Source organism: Pseudophryne corroboree, chromosome 1 (genome assembly GCF_028390025.1).
Source record: "Pseudophryne corroboree isolate aPseCor3 chromosome 1, aPseCor3.hap2, whole genome shotgun sequence".
NCBI lineage: Eukaryota > Metazoa > Chordata > Amphibia > Anura > Myobatrachidae > Pseudophryne > Pseudophryne corroboree.
The window spans coordinates 414924976-414947189 of NC_086444.1; the positions used below are offsets into that span (position 1 = coordinate 414924976).

General features: G+C 43.3%; 1 protein-coding gene across 2 annotated transcripts in view; it reads right to left on the reverse strand.

Annotated features, from left to right (window-relative positions):
- Positions 1 to 984: 984 nt before the first annotated feature.
- MED13L (mediator complex subunit 13L) overlaps positions 985 to 22214 on the reverse strand; it is a 467040-nt gene continuing 445810 nt past the window's right edge. For both annotated transcript variants that reach the window (XM_063913297.1, XM_063913296.1), the window contains exons 27-31: positions 17560 to 17730; positions 15518 to 15666; positions 5101 to 5262; positions 4783 to 4895; positions 985 to 3710 (exon numbers count right to left, since the gene is read on the reverse strand). In XM_063913297.1, the coding sequence (XP_063769367.1) occupies positions 3578 to 3710; positions 4783 to 4895; positions 5101 to 5262; positions 15518 to 15666; positions 17560 to 17730 (728 nt within the window). In that variant the 3' untranslated portion in view covers positions 985 to 3577. The remainder of the gene's footprint in view (positions 3711 to 4782; positions 4896 to 5100; positions 5263 to 15517; positions 15667 to 17559; positions 17731 to 22214) is intronic.

Below are 22214 nucleotides of genomic sequence, written 5' to 3' on the forward strand. Positions count from 1 at the left end.
CCGCCGATTTTCCGGACCTCTTCTGCCTTCTGGCTCTGTAAGGGGGCCGGCGGCGCGGCTCTGGGACCCATCCAAGCTGGGCCTGTGATCGTCCCTCTGGAGCTAATGTCCAGTAGCCTAAGAAGCCCAATCCACTCTGCACGCAGGTGAGTTCGCTTCTTCTCCCCTTAGTCCCTCGATGCAGTGAGCCTGTTGCCAGCAGGTCTCACTGAAAATAAAAAACCTAAACTAAAACTTTCACTAAGAAGCTCAGGAGAGCCCCTAGTGTGCACCCTTCTCGTTCGGGCACAAAGATCTAACTGAGGCTTGGAGGAGGGTCATGGGGGGAGGAGCCAGTGCACACCAGATAGTCCTAAAGCTTTCTTTAGATGTGCCCAGTCTCCTGCGGAGCCGCTATTCCCCATGGTCCTTACGGAGTCCCCAGCATCCACTTAGGACGTTAGAGAAATACTCCCCCCGATGACCGTCAACCATAGCAAACCTGTTGCAGCTCCAGCTAGACACTCCCAAAGATCATGGATGCCTTCATATACAAAGGTAGTTGCAAGTATTTTAACTTTAAAATCTTTAGTTACTTTACTTGCAAGAACGACAGGAACAACCTTAGAAAGTGAACCTAAATTTCAAGATTGCTCGATTTTTAAAGCTTGTCTAAGGAAATACATATTTTAAACACTTGACTTTAATCTGAATATGGGATGCAATACTAATCTATTCTTATTCTTTGCACATAACACTAATAAAACATTATAGATTTTTTTTTTTTTTTGCATTTTAATGTCCTGGTTCAGTAAACCTGTTAAAAGGAACAAAGGTCAGCCCAGACTGCAAGAAGCCTAATTTACTTACATGCACATGCCCAGCAGCAAAATGTCCTTCTTACGTCTAGTCAAACATCAGAAACTATTTATATAATCTTAGAAAACATCATTCACCTCTCATATGAGCACCTTGAAAAACACAAAACAAGTCTCAGGTCTGGTATCAATAAATCAATAATTTATTCATCTAAAAAAAGTGTGTAAAAGTATAGACCTTTTGTTCACAAGGTATATATGAAGCACATTTATATTGAAGAATCTTTAACTTTTATCTTTTTATTTATTTTATTTTTTATTATCAAAGTCTTATTTTTCTGAGTGTGAGGTACCAGAGGTGGGATTAAAATTTCTTTTGGAATTCCAAAAAAGTTTTCTCCTTTTATGTATTTCTGTCGGGGTTTAATTTCCCATTTTCAGGTTTTTGTTTTTTTACGGCTATTTATAGATATTTGTAAATGTGTGTATATATTTATATATTTATATATTTTATATATAAAATGGAAAAAACACAGCCAGTAAATGCTTTAAAAAATTAGGTTCATTGCGAAATGTACAACTTTTACATTTTTTTTTCTTTTTTAAAAAGACTGATATATATTTCTATATACAAATACATTATCCTTTAGTCACAGATCAGAATTTTTTTTCCTCCCATATCTGGTGAAAATGTTACATAAATGTGATTTTCTTTTGAAATCTAGCACAACATTTCTATGCAAAAGTAGTATGGGTGTCTGCTGTTGTTGTGCAAGTGATGTCCTAAGCTTGTCGTGTGTCATAGTTTAAATAAAATAGCCATTGCATCTTGCCAAATCTGCCCAGGACATACCTCATCATTCATAGCTTTCTTTAAATAGTAAATGACAATGAAAAAAAAAACAAACATACATAAATATCTATACAGGATATAAGGATTTGGGAAAAGAGCTGCCTGTACGGTTCATGCTTTGTATTGGATTGCCAGTGAGCTCAGTAATATGAAGAAAGGATTATGAGTATGTGAAACCATCAGATTCCATTTATTGCATCTGCTTCTCTGTTTAGCCTTCCACTGCAATTAGCAGATGTCGCTTCCAGTTCTGTTAGGATACCACTCGTTTTTGTCAGCTGGAACTATAGTTTTGGCAAATAACTCTAAGCACTCTCCTTCCAGGCATTTAGGTACATGAAAAATCATGAATTTACTGCTTATTGGTTTGATTCTTATACTGTTCTAATGGAGACAGGTCTCAAGTGTCTATTTACTAGTTAAAAACCTACACTAAGAAACTCCTAGAGAAAAGAAATTATAGCAAAACATTTTTAGAGCAACAAAATGTTTATCATATATATGGTGTGTGTGTGTATTGATGATACTTTCCCTATGACCAATCATGTGCCAAAAGTACGCAACATGGGAGACTCCAAACAAATACTAGAAGGAAGATTGTTGCTAAAATGAATATCCTTAAAAAAGCATTTTAATATTATATATCCAATAAAAAAAAATAAGTCCTCCATAGATTGATAACCTGAAATAAAATGTAATATTGTGTACTTCACACATAAAACACATGCAAATCCTAAAAATCAATTGTCTATATATTTCTATACAAAACTTTCACACGGTCCATAGTGGATGCCACTTTTTAGATATAAATGTACTAACATTAGTACGTTATAATGTTTTGGTTGCAGATCAACTTTAATAATTCCCCTTCAAGTAACACCCATAACTCTCCTTTAGGGCAATGTAATACAGGAACATTGTTGGCAGCAATAGACTGTCAAAAAGCCTCAAACAGATTATTAATTAGCATGGAAGCCAGTGCAAACATGAACGAAACACTAACCGAGGAACCGTAACACATCGTTTCAAAGTAGGTAGCTTTCAATGCGTTATACTGTCCCACTGACATGGATGATCACAGCAAAGTTATTTCCTCATTCTGGAAAAACAGAGGCATATGAAAAAGAAAAATAAGCCTCCGACACACTCTCATCACTGATCACAAATCTACCTGCGTCTTTAGCCTTAGTTACCAAACATATAATAGAATGATATACTGAATTATAGAAAGAATACTGTTATGTTTGGCACACAAAAAACAACAACATTTCTTACTGTCATACTATCATGGAACTACTGCATTTTATGAATTCAGCAGATCTCATTGATGTGGAATCTTTTATGTCTAAAATCACACTAACACTGTTTGTGTCTGCCTGGAAGAGCTGGTACCAAGTATGCAGGTTTGGTAGCAAAGGTATACATTGAGAAGCAGATACAATAAACGTATAGGTTAAACAAGGTGCTTTCCATCTTCAGTGCATCTTGAGTATACTGACTGGATAGGTCTGTGTACTGTTTATTTGCCTATAATTCAATACATCTCTGTGCAGTTGCTTACCTAAGATGCAGAGTGCAGTGACATATTAATGGATTGCCTAACCCCTGTACTATCAACATCAATTCAAAGCTGCATCTCCTCAGCAATCTGCAGTCACCAACACCACTTGTCTTGCTCATGTAGATTGAAGCATGTGCTACTGCCAGAAGAACTGTGAGGGCAATGCTATATTTAGTGTAAATTGTGTGATGCACAGATACAAGTGTTCCAGGTGAAAAGCATTTACTCGGTTGAATTCGAATAGCATTTCACTGTCTTGGTGCTGCCACAGCTCCAACAGCAGGCTTAGAACACGGTAATCATAGGGCTTTGTGAATGTCGGCCAGAGTTTTTTAGATGGCCTTAATCAAGGCGGGACGAAAATATTCAGAGAATGCCCATGACCATGTTGTACATCTGTGTGAGCACCGTAAAGTGAACAGGTAGGCATGACGTTCGGTCCTGAGTAGCCGGGTTACAGGTCAACCATGAAAGGGCATTGTACTGCTCAAGCACAAACCTAGAGAAGTACAATATAAAACATCATTAATAAACCTGCAGATGGGAAAAACACAATTTATTTTTTCTATTAACAAATCTGTGTTGAAGCAAACAACCCTCATTTTACAGGGTAGCAGTGAGAAATGTTAAAACTGTAGTGGGATGTGGCCCCAGAGAAGGAAGGTATACAGAAAAACAAATAAATTCTATTACAAAAAATAAAATAAGAAAATGGGACCCACATGGAAAAACAAAACAAAAAAAGTACTGTAAAAATAAATATGGTTATTCAATAACTTTTACTTTACCATATTCCAATTTCAGGCTTCAAACAGCTACAGGATGAGTCTCCAATATCCGAAATAGTGTTACCTTTGTTTCTGATGGCTCAATGTACACAAACTTTGTTTCATATCCTCACTCCACTAGGGAGTCCCTAGTCCCATTGTTTTAGTACCACCTTATGGTACGAAACTCGCATGTACTTGCAAGACCTGCCAATTTTTCTATAACTATCTGCGATTATGTTTTTTTTTTTTTTTTATCTCCTGATGTGTTCTGGGATATTTTTTGCATTTTGTAGTCACCCTCTGTTCCACATTTACATGGTCTGTTCAATTCTACCTTATCTTTCTATTTCTGTAATTGACTCCATTGTTATGGTAGTGACTTCTGTACTTTATTTATTTTACGCTTGAATGAAGAAAAAAGTGGTTTGAAAAAATTAAATTCAAATATTGTATAATATTATCTTCAGGTTATGCGTCATAGGAAACATGCATTTTATGTTTAGACTTAGGTCCCATTCCCAAGTTATTTCATTATGGTATGCAAATATTCCAAAACGCAGGAAAAATCAGATATCCAAAATACTTCTGGCCCCAAACATTTCGGATCTGGGAGACGCAACCTGTGTGTTTGTCTTTTAATAACCTGTGTTTATAATTTGTTTTGCTGCATCACACAATACAGAACTCAAATACAAAACACTGTACCACAAAAACACCCATCACACAGATATTGCAACATAAAAATGTGCAAAAATGGCATCGTCCTGTCAAGAAACAGAGGGCATAAAAGCAAAGTGTTACCTTAATACATCTGATGTGGTTTTGGAATCCAAAGGATGAGGCACACGCTGAGAGGTGCGCGCAGGAATGAGGTCATCATTCTGAGATACAGAAATGTGATGATGCAGAGAAGCCTGTAAATTAGAAGGCACAAACAAGTTATTAGTAAATCACCCTGTGCTTCAACAAGTGTATAACGCATATTAAATGATTTTCTAATCTTAGACGCTACAAATCTTTCTGCCAAAGAGTCTCCAACTAACATGTAATGTATATTTGTATTTTTTTAACCTACTTCCAAATAGGAAGGGTGAATTCAGCACAAATAAGCGTTTTTACCTTTAGAAATAGGGGACACTGATTTTGAGCCTGCGGACATGATGACCAGAACCACTCGGGCAGGTTTTCTGCTTTGGCTGTGGAGACATAGTAACCCAGGGCCAAGGGCTGCTGCTTCAGTTCTTCTGGTGCTTCCCGGGAGAGGAGCCTTTCACCTTGGCTCTAAAAAGGAACATTACACCGGAAATCAGCATCATATATTCAGTAAATTTGCTCTTAGCTCCTGTAATCAAATATTATATTAAAACCCGGGATAGAGACATAGAATTTGATGGCAGACCAGAACCACTTGGCCCATCTGGTCTGCCCTTTTTTTATCTTTTGGTAACCTTAACCCTCTTTGATCCTAAGTTATTTGTAAGGATATTATGTCTATCCCATGCATGTTTAAATGACTCTACTGTATTAGTCTCTACCATTATCTACTACCCTTTCCGTGAATTAGTTTTTCCTTAAATTTCTCCCTCCAGTTTCAGTGCAGGTCATCGTGTTCTAATACTTCTCTTACTTTGAAGAACGTTTCCCTCATGTACCCTGTTAAACCATTGATATATTTGAAACTTTCAATCATGTCCCCCCTGCTCCAAGCTATACATTTTAAGATCTGTTAGTCTTTCTGGGTATGTTTTGTGATGTAGGCCATGCACCATTTTAGTTGCCCTTCTTTGCATAGTCTCTAATGTATTTATATCCTTCTGGAGAAATGGCTTCAGGAACTGAACACAGTAATCTAGATGAGGCCGTACCAATGACCTATACAGTGGCATTATTCCTTCTTTCTGCTACCGATGCCTTTCCCTATGCAACCAAGCATCTGACTAGACTTCCTCATTGCTTTGTTACTTTGCTTCCCTGCTTTCAAGTCATCTGAAATAATGACTCCTAAATCTTTTTCCTACTCTGTAGTTTCCATTATAGTGCCATTAATACTACATCTAGCATTTGGGTTTTTGAGACCTAATTACATGATTATGCATTTTTTGGCAATAAACTGTAGTTGCCACGTTCTTGACCACTCCTCTAGTCTACCTAGATCCTCAATAATTTGTTTTACCACTCCTGGTGTGACTACCCTATTGCATACTTTTGTGTCATCTGCAAACAGGAATACTTTCCCTTCAATACCATTTGCCATGTCACCAATAAAGATTTTAAAAAGTACTGGTCCAAGCACAGATCCCTGGGGTACTTCACTTGTAACATTGCCCTTCTGTGAATGCACTCCATTTATTACAACTCGGTTTTCTATCCAGCAACAAAGATCTTAGCCATTCATTTTAGTATCCAATCCCATGCTTCCCAGTTTAGTTAGCAGTCTGCAATTTGTGACAATGTCAAAAGACCTTCTTCATCTATTATTTTAGTCACCCAGTCAAAAGAGTTAATAAGATAAGTATGGCATGATCTCGCCCCAGTAAATCGTTTAGGATCATGTAAATTGCTGGATTTAGATTATCCTTAATTTTTACTTTTAATCACATTTTCATAAATTTCCCTACTACTAATATAAGGCTCACTGGTCGGCAGTTGCTTGTCTCTTCCCTGCTTCGACTTTTGTGCAGTAGGACTACCTGAGCTATTTTCAAACACTTTGGAATTACTCATGTAGCGTACAACTGGTTAAATAATTCTATTAATGGTCTTACAAGCACCCCTTTAAGCGCTTTGATTTAGCCGCTTTCAGTTTTTAGAGTTCTGTTTGGATCTTCTACTCTGTAAATGTACTTTTATCTTTCTCATTTTTATGAATGTTCTTGCAACTTAAGCGTGGCCCCTTCCTCTCTCTTTGTGTAGTGACTACTGAATATAAATTATTCAGATGATCTGCTATTGCCTTGTCTCCTTTGATTAGACTCTCACTCTCTGTTTAAGTTTTATTATCCATCAGTCTGCTTTTCTCCTTTCACTTATATACCCCCCAAAAAATGTTTGCTCGCTTTATCTACTGACTGTGCCATTTTCTCTTCAGCTTGTGCGTTTGCATGTCTGATTGCCTTCTTAACCTCCTTCTGTCTGACAATATACTCCTCTTTGTCTTCATTACTTTGAGTCTGCTTATATTTCCTAAAGGACATCTTTTTTTTATTTCACACTAGTTGATACTTCTTTTGTAAACCACAGTTTGTTGGCGTACAAGCTGGTAAATCTAGCAAAAGACTACTATTGCCATGTGTGCCTGCAGCCATCTTCTGACAGTCAAACCTGGTCTTACTTGTCCACCTAGGTATGTAGCTAAATTGGACACTCTGGAAGCTTTAGGAAGGCTACCCCTATCAGATTATATTTCAGGTTGACAAACCATAATCAAATTTTAAATGTAATCAGGTGTGAGGAGGAGAAAAAAAAAGTCTGCTTAAAGAAATAAGGTTGCTGGCAACTTGATGCCAACCCGTCTTCCTTCACTAATATGGACATGGGAAGGAGAGGTTTTGTTGCAGACACAAATCTGCAGTGAAGTAAGATTTGTGGAAACACAGAGAAATCGCAGGGGGGCAAGGTCTGGCCTATACAGCGGATGACCAAGCTCCTGGATGCATTCATAGGACAGAAAATCCACCACTTTCCTGGACTTGCATTGTCGTGATGGAGAAGGCAACCATGAGCGGGAGTTCTTGGTTGGCACCTGGAAATGGCTTCCAGCACCTGTGGCAGATATTGGTTGGTGTACCAGTCCCCAGTGACCATGTGCTGCTGCAATAGTACATGATCAGTCTTGGAGACACAAAAAAACAGCCTCCACCAGAACTTCTGTGGTGGCGCATTTTAGAGTCTACTGGGCCGACTGTTATTTGGTCTCGGGGCTGAAACTGTAATCATCACCAATGATCTCCTAGACAGAATTTGTGCAACCGCCATCAAACCTGGCCAGGATGCTGTGGCACTGAATCACCCAAGTCTTCATCTGCTCTCGAGTCAGCTGCTGGGGCAACTAGGGTCCAGAAACCTTGCTCAGAGATGGATCCGAATGAGATGCCCAGGCGTCCACTTCAACTGTACGCCACATGGCAGTAACATTGTCCTCAGTGATGGTGGACACCGATAGGCTGCAGTACTCCTCATCTTCCAAGGACCATCTCCCGCAACAAAATCCTGCAAACCACTCATACACAGCATTCTGGGATGGTACTTCCTCCCCAAAAGCAGCTTGCAGTCAGTCAATACTCTCCTGCTGTCACAGACAATTCTTGTACTCATAGAAAGTCATGGCTCTCCAGTGGTATCTGTTGAGCTCCATTAACGAATTTTTGAAGAAGGTGAACATGCTGACTTCACCGGTGTGCAGTGCTGCTTATATACGGTTCTGTGCCTTGACATTTCACAAGAACTTTAGTCGGAGATTACGGTTCAAAACCAGACAGTCCTTCGTAATCTGAACTAGGACACTACTATGGTTCATAAAGTAGACAAGGGCACCATTATAGGGCAGAACATTAACTACTGTTGCAGAAAGGTGTCAATCTAGAGGCAATGAAACAATGTTGCAATGGGGAACACAGAGCTCTGGCTACGCCCCTGGTATGCTCATTTGTCTTGAGAACAAAAGCACTTCTACCACTTTTATAAATTATATTCCTGTGTCACCACATGCACAACAACATAAACTTGGAACAAATTTACTAGAGTAAGGGAACGTCTGATTCTCTTATAGAATTCTTACATCAGGGTAGGACAGAGGTTCTCAAACGCATCCCTAAAAGCACCCCAATGGTCCAGATTTTAAGTATATCCATGCTTGGCCACAGGTGGATTAATCAGTAACTCAGTCAATTTGATTTAACCATTTGTTGTCAGCCATGGATAAACCAGGACCATTGGGGTGCCTTGAGGACTGTGTTTGAGAACCTCTGGGCTAGGATTAAAGTTAATCCAATACTCTAGCATGCAGCGACATTGGTAGGTCATTTAATTATTAGCAAACAGTATTAGTCAGAACATGAACATTACCTATACTACATTTCAATTAACTACATAAATGTAACTAAATAGATCAGTTAAAAGCATAGCACACAGTTAATCGCGCAATGCCCTGAGGCATGAACAAAACTATACTCCGTTGTGCTCATATAATTCATGGCAGTGTTCGGTCTCTGCCACTCAGTTTTAATGGGAAATATAATGGTAGGTTAATTGGCTTTTGACAAAAGGGACTCGAATTGTGTGTACACATGGTAAAAAGTAAATGCAGGTTCTGTTAAGATTGATTACATTTTATCAGTACAGCGCTGAAAAATATAATTGGTGATATATAAATAATAGAGGACAATTAAGCAACAAAGCCACAATGCAATTGGCAATGTATCAATATAAGGTATGCAACACATATGAGTTAGCATATAAACTGTCACCTGCTCTGAAGACTGAAGCAGCATCCTCATGCTGTTTTGCAACAACTACTGTATACTATGAGGTATAAGTAGATTTCTATTGTATGTGTATAATTAGAAAAAAAAATAAATAAGATTTTACTCACCGGTAAATCTATTTCTCGTAGTCCGTAGTGGATGCTGGGAACTCCGTAAGGACCATGGGGAATAGCGGCTCCGCAGGAGACTGGGCACAACTAAAGAAAGCTTTAGGACTACCTGGTGTGCACTGGCTCCTCCCTCTATGACCCTCCTCCAGACCTCAGTTAGGATACTGTGCCCGGAAGAGCTGACACAATAAGGAAAGGATTTGGAATCCCGGGTAAGACTCATACCAGCCACACCAATCACACCGTATAACTCGTGATACTATACCCAGTTAACAGTATGAAATATAACTGAGCCTCTCAACAGATGGCTCAACAATAACCCTTAAGTTAGCCAATAACTATATACAAGTATTGCAGACAATCCGCACTTGGGACGGGCGCCCAGCATCCACTACGGACTACGAGAAATAGATTTACCGGTGAGTAAAATCTTATTTTCTCTAACGTCCTAAGTGGATGCTGGGAACTCCGTAAGGACCATGGGGATTATACCAAAGCTCCCAAACGGGCGGGAGAGTGCGGATGACTCTGCAGCACCGAATGAGCAAACTCTAGGTCCTCCTCAGCCAGGGTATCAAACTTGTAGAATTTAGCAAATGTGTTTGACCCCGACCAAGTAGCTGCTCGGCAAAGTTGTAAAGCAGAGACCCCTCGGGCAGCCGCCCAAGAAAAGCCCACCTTCCTCGTGGAATGGGCTTTTACAGATTTAGGATGCGGCAGTCCAGCCGCAGAATGTGCAAGTTGAATCGTGCTACAGATCCAGCGAGCAATAGTCTGCTTTGAAGCAGGCGCACCCAACTTGTTGGGTGCATGCAGGATAAATAGCGAGTCAGTCTTTCCGACTCCAGCTGTCCTGGAAACATAGATTTTTAGGGCCCGGACTACGTCCAGCAACTTGGAATCCTCCAAGTCACGAGTAGCCGCAGGCACCACAATAGGCTGGTTCAAATGAAAAGCTGAAACCACCTTTGGGAGAAATTGGGGACGAGTCCTCAATTCCGCCCTATCCATATGGAAAATCAGATAAGGGCTTTTACATGATAAAGCTGCCAATTCTGACACACGCCTGGCCGAAGCCAAGGCCAACAGCATGACCACTTTCCACGTGAGATAATTTAAATCCACGGTTTTAAGTGGTTCAAACCAATGTGACTTTAGGAAATTCAACACCACGTTGAGATCCCAAGGTGCCACTGGAGGCACAAAAGGGGGCTGAATATGCAGCACTCCCTTAACAAATGTCTGAACTTCAGGTAGTGAAGCCAGTTCTTTCTGGAAGAAAATCGATAGAGCCGAAATCTGGACCTTAATGGAACCCAATTTTAGGCCCATAGTCACCCCTGACTGTAGGAAGTGCAGAAAACGGCCCAGCTGAAATTCCTCCGTTGGGGCCTTCCTGGCCTCACACCACGCAACATATTTTCGCCATATGCGGTGATAATGGTTTGCGGTCACTTCTTTCCTAGCTTTAATCAGCGTATGGATGGCTTCCTCCGGAATGCCCTTTTCCTTCAGGATCCGGCGTTCAACCGCCATGCCGTCAAACGCAGCCGCGGTAAGTCTTGGAACAGACAGGGCCCCTGCTGCAGCAGGTCCTGTCTGAGTGGCAGAGGCCATGGGTCCTCTGAGATCATTTCTTGAAGTTCTGGGTACCAAGCTCTTCTTGGCCAATCCGGAACAATGAGTATAGTTCTTACTCCTCTTCGCCTTATTATCCTCAGTACCTTGGGTATGAGAGGAAGAGGAGGGAACACATAAACCGACTGGTACACCCACGGTGTCACTAGAGCGTCCACCGCTATTGCCTGAGGGTCTCTCGACCTGGCGCAATATCTTTCTAGCTTTTTGTTGAGGCGGGACGCCATCATGTCCACCTGTGGCCGTTCCCAGCGATTTACAATCAGCTGAAAGACTTCTGGATGAAGTCCCCACTCTCCCGGGTGGAGGTCGTGCCTGCTGAGGAAGTCTGCTTCCCAGTTGTCCACTCCCGGAATGAACACTGCTGACAGTGCTAAGACGTGATTTTCCGCCCATTGGAGAATCCTTGTGGCTTCTGCCATCGCCGTCCTGCTTCTCGTGCCGCCCTGTCGGTTTACATGGGCGACCGCCGTGATGTTGTCTGACTGGATCAGTACCGGCTGGTTTTGAAGCAGGGGTCTTGCCTGACCTAGGGCATTGTAGATGGCCCTTAGTTCCAGAATATTTATGTGTAGGGAAATATCCTGGCTTGACCATAGCCCTTGGAAGTTTCTTCCCTGTGTGACTGCCCCCCAGCCTCGAAGGCTGGCATCCGTGGTCACCAGGACCCAGTCCTGTATGCCGAATCTGCGGCCCTCCAGAAGATGAGCACTCTGCAGCCACCACAGCAGAGACACCCTGGTCCTTGGAGACAGGGTTATCAGCCGATGCATCTGAAGATGGGATCCGGACCACTTGTCCAACAGATCCCACTGAAAGATTCTTGCATGGAACCTGCCGAATGGAATTGCTTCGTAGGAAGCTACCATTTTTCCCAGGACTCGCGTGCAGTGATGCACCGAAACCTGTTTTGGTTTCGGGAGATCTCTGACTAGAGACGACAACTCCTTGGCTTTCTCCTCCGGGAGAAACACCCTTTTCTGGTCTGTGTCCAGAACCATCCCCAGAAACAGTAGACGTGTCGTAGGAACCAGCTGTGACTTTGGAATATTCAGAATCCAACCGTGCTGTTGTAGCACCTCCCGAGATAGTGCTACCCCGACCAACAACTGCTCCCTGGACCTCGCCTTTATAAGGAGATCGTCCAAGTATGGGATAATTAAAACTCCCTTTTTTCGAAGGAGTATCATCATTTCGGCCATTACCTTGGTAAATACCCTCGGTGCCGTGGACAGACCAAACGGCAACGTCTGGAATTAGTAATGACAGTCCTGTACCACAAATCTGAGGTACTCCTGGTGAGGAAGGTAAATGGGGACATGTAGGTAAGCATCCTTCATGTCCAGTGATACCATGTAATCTCCTTCCTCCAGGCTTGAAATAACCGCCCTGAGCGATTCCATCTTGAACTTGAACCTTTTTATATAGGTGTTCAAGGATTTCAAATTTAAAATGGGTCTCACCGAACCGTCCGGTTTCGGTACCACAAACATTGTGGAATAGTAACCCCTTCCTTGTTGAAGGAGGGGTACCTTGACTATCACCTGCTGTGAATACAGCTTGTGAATTGCCTCCAGCACTGCCTCCCTGTCCGGGGGAGCTGTTGGCAAGGCAGATTTGAGGAAACGGCAAGGGGGAGACGTCTCGAATTCCAGCTTGTACCCCTGAGATACAACTTGTAGAATCCAGGGATCCACCCGTGAGCGAGCCCACCGGTCGCTGAAGTTCTTGAGACGGGCCCCCACCGTACCTGGCTCCGCCTGTGGAGCCCCAGCGTCATGCGGGGGAGGGCTTTTGTTCCTGGGAACTGGCCGTATGCTGCAGCTTTTTTCCTCTACCTCTGCCTCTGGGCAGAAAGGACGCGCCTTTAACCCGCTTGCCTTTCTGGGGCCGAAAGGACTGTACCTGATAATACGGTGCTTTCTTTGGCTGTGAGGGAACATGGGGTAAAAATGCTGACTTCCCAGCTGTCGCTGTGGAAACGAGGTCCGAGAGACCATCCCCAAACAACTCCTCACCCTTGTAAGGCAAAACTTCCATGTGCCTTTTAGAATCTGCATCCCCTGTCCACTGCCGAGTCCATAAACCCCTCCTGGCAGAAATGGACATTGCACTTATTTTAGATGCCAGCCGGCAAATATCCCTCTGTGCATCTCTCATGTATAAGACTGCGTCTTTAATATGCTCTATGGTTAGCAATATAGTGTCCCTGTCTAAGGTATCAATATTTTCTGACAGGGAATCTGACCACGCAGCTGCAGCACTGCACATCCATGCTGAAGCAATAGCTGGTCTCAGTATAATACCTGAGTGTGTATAAACAGACTTCAGGATAGCCTCCTGCTTCCTATCAGCAGGCTCCTTTAGGGCGGCCGTGTCCGGAGACGGTAGTGCCACCTTCTTTGACAGGCGTGTGAGCGCTTTATCTACCCTAGGGGATGTCTCCCAACGTGACCTATCCTCTGGCGGGAAAGGGTACGCCATTAGTAACTTTTTAGAAATTACTAGTTTCTTATCGGGGGAAGCCCACGCTTCTTCACACACTTCATTTAATTCATCAGAAGGGGGAAAAACCACTGGTAGTTTTTTCTCCCCAAACCGAATACCCTTTTTTTGTGGTACCTGGGGTAATATCAGAAATGTGCAACACATTTTTCATTGCCGTAATCATGTAACGTGTGGCTCTATTGGAATGTACACTAGTCTCATCATCGTCGACACTGGAGTCAGACTCCGTGTCGACATCTGTGTCTGCCATCTGAGGCAGCGGGCGTTTTAGAGCCCCTGATGGCTTTTGAGACGTCTGGGCAGGCACGGGCTGAGAAGCCGGCTGTCCCACATCTGATATGTCGTCAAACCTTTTATGTAAGGAGTTGACACTGTCGCGTAATTCCTTCCACATATCCATCCACTCAGGTGTCGACCCCGCAGGGGGTGACATCACATTTATCGGCACCTGCTCCGCCTCCACATAAGCCTCCTCATCAAACATGTCGACACAGCCGTACCGACACACCGCACACACACAGGGAATGCTCTGACTGAGGACAGGACCCCACAAAGCCCTTTGGGGAGACAGAGAGAGAGTATGCCAGCACACACCAGAGCGCTATATAAAACAGGGATACACACTACACAGTGATTTTACCCCTTATAGCTGCTTATATATCACAGATTGCGCCTAAATTTAGTGCCCCCCCCCCCCCCCCCCCTCTCTTTTTTACCCTATGTAGTCTGGAACTGCAGGGGAGAGCCTGGGGAGCGATCCTTCCAGCGGAGCTGTGAGGGAAAATGGCGCCAGTGTGCTGAGGGAGATAGCCCCGCCCCTTTTCCGGCGGGCTTCTCCCGCTTTTTTTAGACCGTTATGGCAGGGGATTTTACACATATATAGTCTTAAAGGCTATATTATGTGTTAATTTGCCAAGTAAGGTACTTATATTGCAGCCCAGGGCGCCCCCCCCCCCCAGCGCCCTGCACCCATCAGTGACCGGAGTATGTGGTGTGCCTGGGGAGCAATGGCGCACAGCTGCAGTGCTGTGCGCTACCTTAATGAAGACCGAAGTCTTCTGCCGCCGATTTCCAGGAACGTCTTCTTGCTTCTTGCTCTGCTAGGGGGACGGCGGCGCGGCTCCGGGACCGGACGACCGAGGCTGGGCCTGTGTTCGATCCCTCTGGAGCTAATGGTGTCCAGTAGCCTAGAAGCCCAAGCTAGCTGCAAGCAGGTAGGTTCGCTTCTCTCCCCTAGGTCCCTCGTAGCAGTGAGTCTGTTGCCTGCAGATCTCACTGAAAATAAAAAACATAAATATTACTTTCTTTCTAAGAGCTCAGGAGAGCCCCTAGTGTGCATCCAGCTCGGCCGGGCACAAAATTCTAACTGAGGTCTGGAGGAGGGTCATAGAGGGAGGAGCCAGTGCACACCAGGTAGTCCTAAAGCTTTCTTTAGTTGTGCCCAGTCTCCTGCGGAGCCGCTATTCCCCATGGTCCTTACGGAGTTCCCAGCATCCACTTAGGACGTTAGAGAAAACAAAATTGTGTTCTTCTAATTATGATTCCTCTAAAGCACAGGTTCTCAAACTCGGTCCTCAGGACCCCACACAGTGCATGTTTTGCAGGTCTCCTCACAGAATCACCAGTGAAATAATTAGCTCCACCTGTGGACCTTTTAAAATGCGTCAGTGAGTAATTAGTACACCTGTGCACCTGCTAGGTTACCTGCAAAACATGCACTGTGTGGGGTCCTGAGGACCGAGTTTGAGAACCTCTGCTCTAAAGCATGGGCCCAGATTGGTGGATTCATCAACTCACCCGACTATGCTGGAAGTGCGACCCTCCTCCAATGCCTGTCGGTGATCCTGGAGAGGAATTTGGTGGCGAGTGAAGGTTCCCTTGAATTAATATTCCTATATCATTATCCATATCAGGCATATCCGGAAATGGTAAATCAAACATATCATCTGAATGAAAGAAAAGAGTCAAAATAATAATGGTCACTCTTAACCTTTTATTCTGAACATACTGGGGGAAACCTAATAGATGCTGAGTACTAAAAATGTGCGAGTTTGCAGCTGAAAATATGCGAGTTTGGAGTCGCCATATGTGAAAGAGTGCGAGAACGTGCAAACTCACATGGAACTCGCATAAAACCTTCTCTCCCTGGCAAAACACGCCATCCAGATGTTGCCTATGAGAAATATACAACTCACCCAATGTAATTGGCTGCGAGTTGTAAACTTGCTGATTATGCTTTTTTTTGTAATGAAACTCGCATTACAAGTTGCAAGTTTCCCGCCGTAAAAATAGGCTCAAGCTCGCTTGGACTCGCATTTCAGATAAACTCGCACTGTCCAGCTCGCAGGCTATTGTATACCGTGAGTTTCAGAACAAACCTGCATTATACTCGCATAAAAACTCTGACTCACATTCTCCCTACTATGTTTTCTAGTCATCAACAGGTAAAACGTAATATTTAAGAGGAACCTTTTAAACTTACATTTATCAACAATTTCAATTTATTCATCCCCCCCCCCCCTGCATCCCAACAATATCAACATAACACACACTACAGCTTAATGGCCTATGGGACTTATTCAGGGTTGTTAGCAAACAAAATAGTTATCAATTGGGCAAAACCATGTTGTGCTGCAGGTGGGGCAGATGTAACATGTGCAGAGAGATTAGATTTGGGTGGGGTGTGTTCAAACTGATATCTAAATGTGTAGACATTAAGCAGCCAGTATTTACTATGCATCGAAACAATGAAACCCACCCAAATCTCACTCCCTCTGCACGTTACATCTGCCCACCTGCAGTGCAACATGGTTTTGCCCAATTACTAACTTTTTGGGTTTGCTAACAAACCTGAATAACCCCCTAAGTGGGTAGATGGTCACCCTTTAATTGCACAGACCAGGGGTCATTAACAGTTAACAATGGGATGCATACTGAAAGTATTCACAAATCTTGAATGGTTAATGTAGCTAAGATAAATTAAGTGCATATGAAAAACAATTGTTGCATAGCCCCCAATAAACCCACTATGTTATAAAGTATAAAAGAAAAATGACTTATTGCAACACTGACTGGCTATATGCAAGAAGATAGTGCTTTGTAAAATAAAAAAAGACCTTCATACTTTCTTTAAGAACATTTGGTTGTTACTGTTCCTTTGGAATCAATGTAAAATGTTGCATAGTTTGAGATGCTGTGTTACACAAATCTGTTGCTACAAGTGGGAATGCATGTCACAGACATTGTGTAAATGCTGCCAGTGACAAAGAAGCCAGAGGAGCAATTAAAATAGCACTGAGATGTGACTGAGACATTAAGTGTAGCGACGGCCTCACTAGTACTGGAACTGGAAATCTGTTGGATTTAGATTGGGGATCCTCCCGCACTTCGTGACCCAAAGAACAGAAATTAGAGCGGCACCAATCACCACTAGAAACAGAGTTAACTACCTACTTTTACTATTACAACTTTTGGGAGTTATGTGTGTGCATATGTCTCACAAAGAAACCCAACTAATGGAAGAGCCAGAAATGCAGATAGGGACTTCTGATATAATTGTTATAATGCCCTTGATGCTCCTGTCACTTGTTGGTCTTCAGCAAGCAAGAGAAATATATTGCAATATCTACATGTAATACTGTAATATTTAAGAGTGTTTATAAAAATGCCTACTTTTCACCTCTTGCACACTGTCAAGAAAATCATAAACTCCTTGTGAATGCTATTAAGTAAATTAAGTAAATTTTGTATAGACAGAAGAAAATTCATTCTATATTTTTCCAGAGATGCTAGCTTTGTTTTGTAATAGAGCCACACTTATTTTTTTTATTAGCACTCACCATTGTTGAAACCATCCTCAATGGGATAATTAGCAGGAGCGACCTGGATGGTGGCTGAAGTAGGAAATACCAAGATGTGGGTGCAAGAGGCATCTTGCGGTGTGCTGAGCTGAGAGGTTTGAAGATTCAAAGCTGTGCTGCGGCCAAACACAGATCCCATAGTAACAGCATCTGTAGCAGAAGATGGTCAGATATGACATTTGGAATCATGTAGCATAGACAACAGATAGGAAACACAGCAAAATAGAAATATAGGCTAAGGTTGGGAGCCTAACTACAATACTAGAGTTAGTTTTGTTGATTTTTAGCTACATAGCCAATTAAAATAAAACCAGTATAAGTCAAGATAATTAACCCATTTCGGCCCAGGTGGGTTGTTTTCTACCCAGCACTTCAATATTTTATCATTGTATCGGGAAAAATTCCACCAGATTTTTCTTAATTGGGTCAATATTAGCCATTCCGCAAAAAATCTCAAAAAATGGGTAGAAAACTACCCACCTGGGCCAAAATGGGTTAAACCTAACCAGTGGAATATAACAGTATGATCAAAATCTGGAGATGATATTCTTTATAAAGCATCAAATTTACACAAAACACTAATTGGTTTATATCCAATGTCATTTTGCACATGTACACTACTGGTCAAAAGTTTTAGAACACACATTTTCCCATTTGTTAGTGAAATGTATGCAGTTTAAGGTCTCATGTACTGAAAAAATTAAATTAAAAAAATCACCAAACACACTTGTGGCATTCTTTCTACAAAGCAAATCAACTATTGTTCTAGACATTTTTCCCTATAATGTTACACTTGTAAGTTATTTTGCTTTCACCCTTCTGTCCAGTTGATACCAAACCAGCTGGATGGGTTTTAAGTGTGGAGACAGTGCTGGCCATTCCATGAGTTGAAGCCTACTGTCTTGCTCTTTTCCTCAAATGTAGTTGCACTATAACCTGGATTAACTGTAAATTTTGGGTCATTCTTTCTATTGGATGAACCCATTGACCAACAAGGCATAGACTAGAGGGTTTTGAAAGGCGCTATAAAATGCTGTGGCAGCTCTTTTGGTTCAAGGTGCCAGTCACTCTGTGCAAGCTGTCAACTCAGAATAAAGCAAAAGGGCCCTTTACTACCACACTTATTTTTCTATGATTGACAGCTATTGCTACAGGTTTATTAACTAGCTTCCAGGTGTTTTTAAGACCAAAATTTAAAAGGGCAATGCTTTAATAGCAAACATGGGGTGTTTAACTATTAGAAACATTGCCCTATTAATGTTGTGCTTTAACTCAAGAAGTGGCTGCAGCTTAATATATAAACCCCACACAATGAGGAGCCATCCTTTTGCCTACTCAACAGCATAGAAAAAATAAGATTTTACTCACCGGTAAATCTATTTCTCGTAGTCCGTAGTGGATGCTGGGAACTCCGTAAGGACCATGGGGAATAGACGGGCTCCGCAGGAGACTGGGCACTCTAAAAGAAAGATTAGGTACTATCTGGTGTGCACTGGCTCCTCCCTCTATGCCCCTCCTCCAGACCTCAGTTAGGATACTGTGCCCGGAAGAGCTGACACAATAAGGAAGGATTTTGAATCCTGGGTAAGACTCATACCAGCCACACCAATCACACCGTATAACTCGTGATACTATACCCAGTTAACAGTATGAAATATAACTGAGCCTCTCAACAGATGGCTCAACAATAACCCTTTAGTTAGGCAATAACTATATACAAGTATTGCAGACAATCCGCACTTGGGATGGGCGCCCAGCATCCACTACGGACTACGAGAAATAGATTTACCGGTGAGTAAAATCTTATTTTCTCTGACGTCCTAGTGGATGCTGGGAAATCCGTAAGGACCATGGGGATTATACCAAAGCTCCCAAACGGGCGGGAGAGTGCGGATGACTCTGCAGCACCGAATGAGAGAACTCAAGGTCCTCCTCAGCCAGGGTATCAAATTTGTAGAATTTAGCAAACGTGTTTGCCCCTGACCAAGTTGCAGCTCGGCAAAGTTGTAAAGCCGAGACCCCTCGGGCAGCCGCCCAAGATGAGCCCACTTTCCTCGTGGAATGGGCTGTTACTGATTTAGGATGCGGCAATCCAGCCGCAGAATGCTCCAGCTGAATTGTGCTACAAATTCAGCGAGCAATAGTCTGCTTAGAAGCAGGAGCACCTATTTTGTTGGGTGCCTACAGGATAAAAAACGAGTCAGTTTTCCTGACTCCAGCCGTCCTGGAAATATAAATTTTTAAGGCCCTGACTACGTCCAGTAACTTGGAATCTTCCAAGTCCCTAGTAGCCGCAGGCACTACAATAGGTTGGTTCAAGTGAAAAGCTGATACCACCTTAGGGAGAAACTGGGGACGAGTCCTCAATTCTGCCCTATCCATATGGAAAATCAGATAAATGCTTTTACATGACAAAGCCGCCAATTCTGACACACGCCTGGCCGAAGCCAAGGCCAATAACATGACCACTTTCCACGTGAGATATTTCAAATCCACAGTCTTAAGTGGCTCAAACCAATGTGATTTTAAGAAACTCAACACCACGTTGAGATCCCAAGGTGCCACAGAAGGCACAAAAAAGGGGCTGAATATGTAGCACTCCCTTTACAAATGTCTGAACTCCAGGCAGTGAAGCCAGTTCTTTCTGGAAGAAAATCGACAGAGCCGAAATCTGGACCTTAATGGAACCCAATTTTAGGCCCATAGTCACTCCTGACTGTAGGAAGTGCAGAAAACGACCCAGCTGAAATTCCTCTGTTGGGGCCTTCCTGGCCTCACACCCCGCAACATATTTTCGCCAAATACGGTGATAATGGTTTGCGGTTACTTCTTTCCTGGCTTTGATCAGCGTAGGAATGACTTCCTCCGGAATGCCCTTTTGCTTTAGGATCCGGAATTCAACCGCCATGCCGTCCAACGCAGCCGCGGTAAGTCTTGGAACAGACAGGGCCCCTGCTGTAGCAGATCCTGTCTGAGCGGTAGAGGCCATGGGTCCTCTGATATTATTTCTTGAAGTTCTGGGTACCAAGCTCTTCTTGGCCCACCCGGAACCACGAATATCGTTCTTACTCCTCGTTTTCTTATTATTCTCAGTACCTTTGGTATGAGAGGCAGAGGAGGGAATACATAAACCGACTGGTACACCCACGGTGTCACTAGAGCGTCCACAGCTATTGCCTGAGGGTCCCTTGACCTGGCGCAATATCTAGTTTTTTGTTTAGGCGGGACGCCATCATGTCCACCTGTGGCCTTTCCCAACGGTTTACCAACAGTTGGAAGACTTCTGGATGAAGTCCCCACTCTCCCGGGTGTCGGTCGTGTCTGCTGAGGAAGTCTGCTTCCCAGTTGTCCACTCCCGGAATGAACACTGCTGACAGTGCTAAGACGTGATTTTCCGCCCATCGGAGAATCCTTGTGGCTTCTGCCATCGCCATCCTGCTTCTTGTGCCGCCCTGTCGGTTTACATGGGCGACTGCCGTGATGTTGTCTGATTGGATCAGTACCGGCTGGTTTTGAAGCAGAGGCCTTGCCAGACTTAGGGCATTGTAAATGGCCCTCAGTTCCAGAATATTTATGTGTAGGGACGACTCCTGACTAGACCAAAGTCCTTGGAAATTTCTTCCCTGTGTGACTGCCCCCCAGCCTCAAAGGCTGGCATCCGTGGTTACCAGGACCCAGTCCTGTATGCCGAATCTGCGGCCCTCTTGAAGATGAGCACTCTGCAGCCACCACAGTAGAGATACCCTGGTCCTTGGAGACAGGGTTATCAGCCGATGCATCTGAAGATGCGATTCCGGCCACTTGTCCAAGAGGTCCCACTGAAAGGTTCTTGCATGGAACCTGCCGAATGGAATTTTGCTTCGTAAGAAGCTACCATTTTTCCCAGGACTCGTGTGCAGTGATGCACCGATACCTGTTTTGGTTTCAGGAGGTCTCTGACTAGAGATGACAGCTCCTTGGCTTTCTCCTGCGGGAGAAACACTTTTTTCTGTTCTGTGTCCAGAACCATCCCCAGGAACAGCAGGCGTGTGGTAGGAACCAGCTGTGACTTTGGAATGTATAGAATCCATCCGTGCTGTTGTAGCACTTCCCGAGATAGTGCTACTCCGACCAACAACTGCTCCATGGACCTCGCCTTTATAAGGAGATCGTCCAAGTACGGGATAATTAAAAACTCCCTTTTTTCGAAGGAGCATCATCATTTCTGCCATTACCTTGGTAAAGACCCTCGGTGCCGTGGATAGTCCAAACGGCAGTGTTTGGAATTGGTAATGGCAATCCTGTACCACAAATCTGAGGTACTGCTGGTGAGGATGGTAAATGGGGACATGTAGGTAAGCATCCTTGATGTCCAGGGATACCATGTAATCCCCCTCCTCCAGGCTTGCAATAACCGCCCTGAGCGATTCCATCTTGAACTTGAATTTTTTTATGTATGTGTTCAAGGACTTCAAATTTAAAATGGGTCTCACCGAACCGTCCGGTTTCGGTACCACAAACAGTGTGGAATAGTAACCCCGTCCTTGTTGAAGTAGGGGCACCTTGACTATCACCTGCTGGGAATACAGCTTGTGAATTGCCTCTAGCACAGCCTCCCTGCCTGAGGGAGTTGTCGGCAAGACAGATTTGAGGAA